General features: G+C 36.5%; 1 protein-coding gene across 1 annotated transcript in view; it reads left to right on the top strand.

Annotated features, from left to right (window-relative positions):
- LOC106872268 (apolipophorins) overlaps positions 1 to 1,571 on the top strand; it is a 10,802-nt gene extending 9,231 nt beyond the window's left edge. Inside the window, exons 12-13 of the mRNA XM_014919193.2 lie at positions 302 to 560; positions 1,401 to 1,571. Coding sequence (XP_014774679.1) covers positions 302 to 560; positions 1,401 to 1,556 — 415 coding nt within the window. The 3' untranslated portion in view covers positions 1,557 to 1,571. The remainder of the gene's footprint in view (positions 1 to 301; positions 561 to 1,400) is intronic.
- The last annotated feature ends 198 nt before the right edge of the window (positions 1,572 to 1,769 follow it).

Raw genomic sequence — 1,769 nt, 5'->3', positions numbered from 1 at the left:
GTTTGTGTGTATGTGTGTGTAATAAATATAAATGGAAACAATTGTTCAGCTATTGCATATACGTTTCCGCAGAGGGATTACTTATTTATCATTGTATTATAAAATTACATAACCAGGCCATTTCATCAGGCAACATTGCACAATCAAAAAATGCATAGACACATTATATTGAGTCACTTGGCCGTTGAATCAGTATGTAATTTTCACCGATTAAAATAATAATAATAGTAATAATAATAATAATAATGATGATGATTACGATGGTGATGATGATAACTTGCATTTATTTTCCCCTCCAAAGGAGCGAATTCTACACAATCCAAGGAGAAACCGAGAAGAAGGAGAACTTAATCACAAGCAATGTCCAGCAATCCAAGAGCTGTACTGGCCAAACAATGAAGACCATCACTGGTCTCAGATTCTGCCAGGAATTACAATACGTCAACGCTTCCTCGGACAAGAACGCTCCCTTCTTCCCCTTCACCGGACCATTTGCCTATGACCTCTACATGACCAATGAAGACGCCCCTAACAATTACATCATAGAAGCTGATTTCCCGGTAAGATCTGAGTCTTGAAATTCTTGAAATTCTTTGATTTTGGAATCCTTTTGTTGCTTTTGTTTAGATACAATGATAATCAGAGATGTTCCAGCCATGATCACCCACTCTTAGTTAAGCAGTTTATCTGAGATTCCGTTCACTAATGTTTGTATGTGTACTTCCGTATCTATGTGTATATGCACTTGTCTGTCTGTTTATCTATCTATCTATCTATCTATTTATTTATCTATCTATCTATCTATCTATCTATCTATATATATATATGAGAAAAAATAAGTTCAAATAGAACAATTCAAATTTTTTGAGGAATCCAAATAGGGAGAAAATAATTTCCAATAAAAATTCATCATATTCATAAAAATCAGCCAGAACAAGTAATAAAAATATGAAAATAACAATTCAAAGAAGTTCGTTATAGGTATAAAGGTACCATAAACGAGTATAAAAATGGAGAAAAGATGTTAAAACCAAAATTGAATCTAATATATATATTTTTTCTGGCTATAACCTCCTTTCATATCATATGAGTTATAGGAAACTTCGTAGCCACTCGATCACCAGCCGCCTTCTGCTCCATGCATGCGTAGCTTAGTGGATAGGGCGTTGCACTCACGATCGTAAGATTGTGGTTTCGATTCTTGGACAGGCAATCCGTTGTGTTCTTGGGCAAAACACTTCACTTCAGGTTGCTCCAGTCGTGGGCCCTGCCAGGTTTCACCATCCTAGATACGCTGCATGGCTGAAGCGCCCTAACGACTCCCAACGGATTAAGGGACTTGTCAACTGTTTCTATCTAGCCACACACACATTCTAATGTATATGCTTGTTTGTTTACAGGGACCCAACGGCTATGTAATGCTTGATACCCCAGGGTCAAAGGTACCCAGAAAATGTCTCTTTAAGCTGGATGGTAACACGGTTTTTGTATCAGTACCATGGAGAAACTTAAAGATGGAAGGTTTGTTTCAACTCTTCGATTCATACTTCAACTGACGGTGTGTGTGTGTGTGTGTGTGTGTGAGTGTGTGTGTGTGTGTGTGTGTGTGTGTGTGTGTGTAATTAAACATCACTGAAGTCAAACGTTAATGAAATATTAATGGAAGGATTAAAGTACTCAATGCTTTTAAGTAGAGCATAATTTATATTTATAAGAAAATGCTTGATAGTACCTTCGAATTTTCACAATCTCTACAATAATCTACTTGT

This window comes from Octopus bimaculoides, chromosome 28 (genome assembly GCF_001194135.2).
Source record: "Octopus bimaculoides isolate UCB-OBI-ISO-001 chromosome 28, ASM119413v2, whole genome shotgun sequence".
Lineage (NCBI taxonomy): Eukaryota > Metazoa > Mollusca > Cephalopoda > Octopoda > Octopodidae > Octopus > Octopus bimaculoides.
This window is presented reverse-complemented; position numbering and strand designations above follow the sequence as displayed.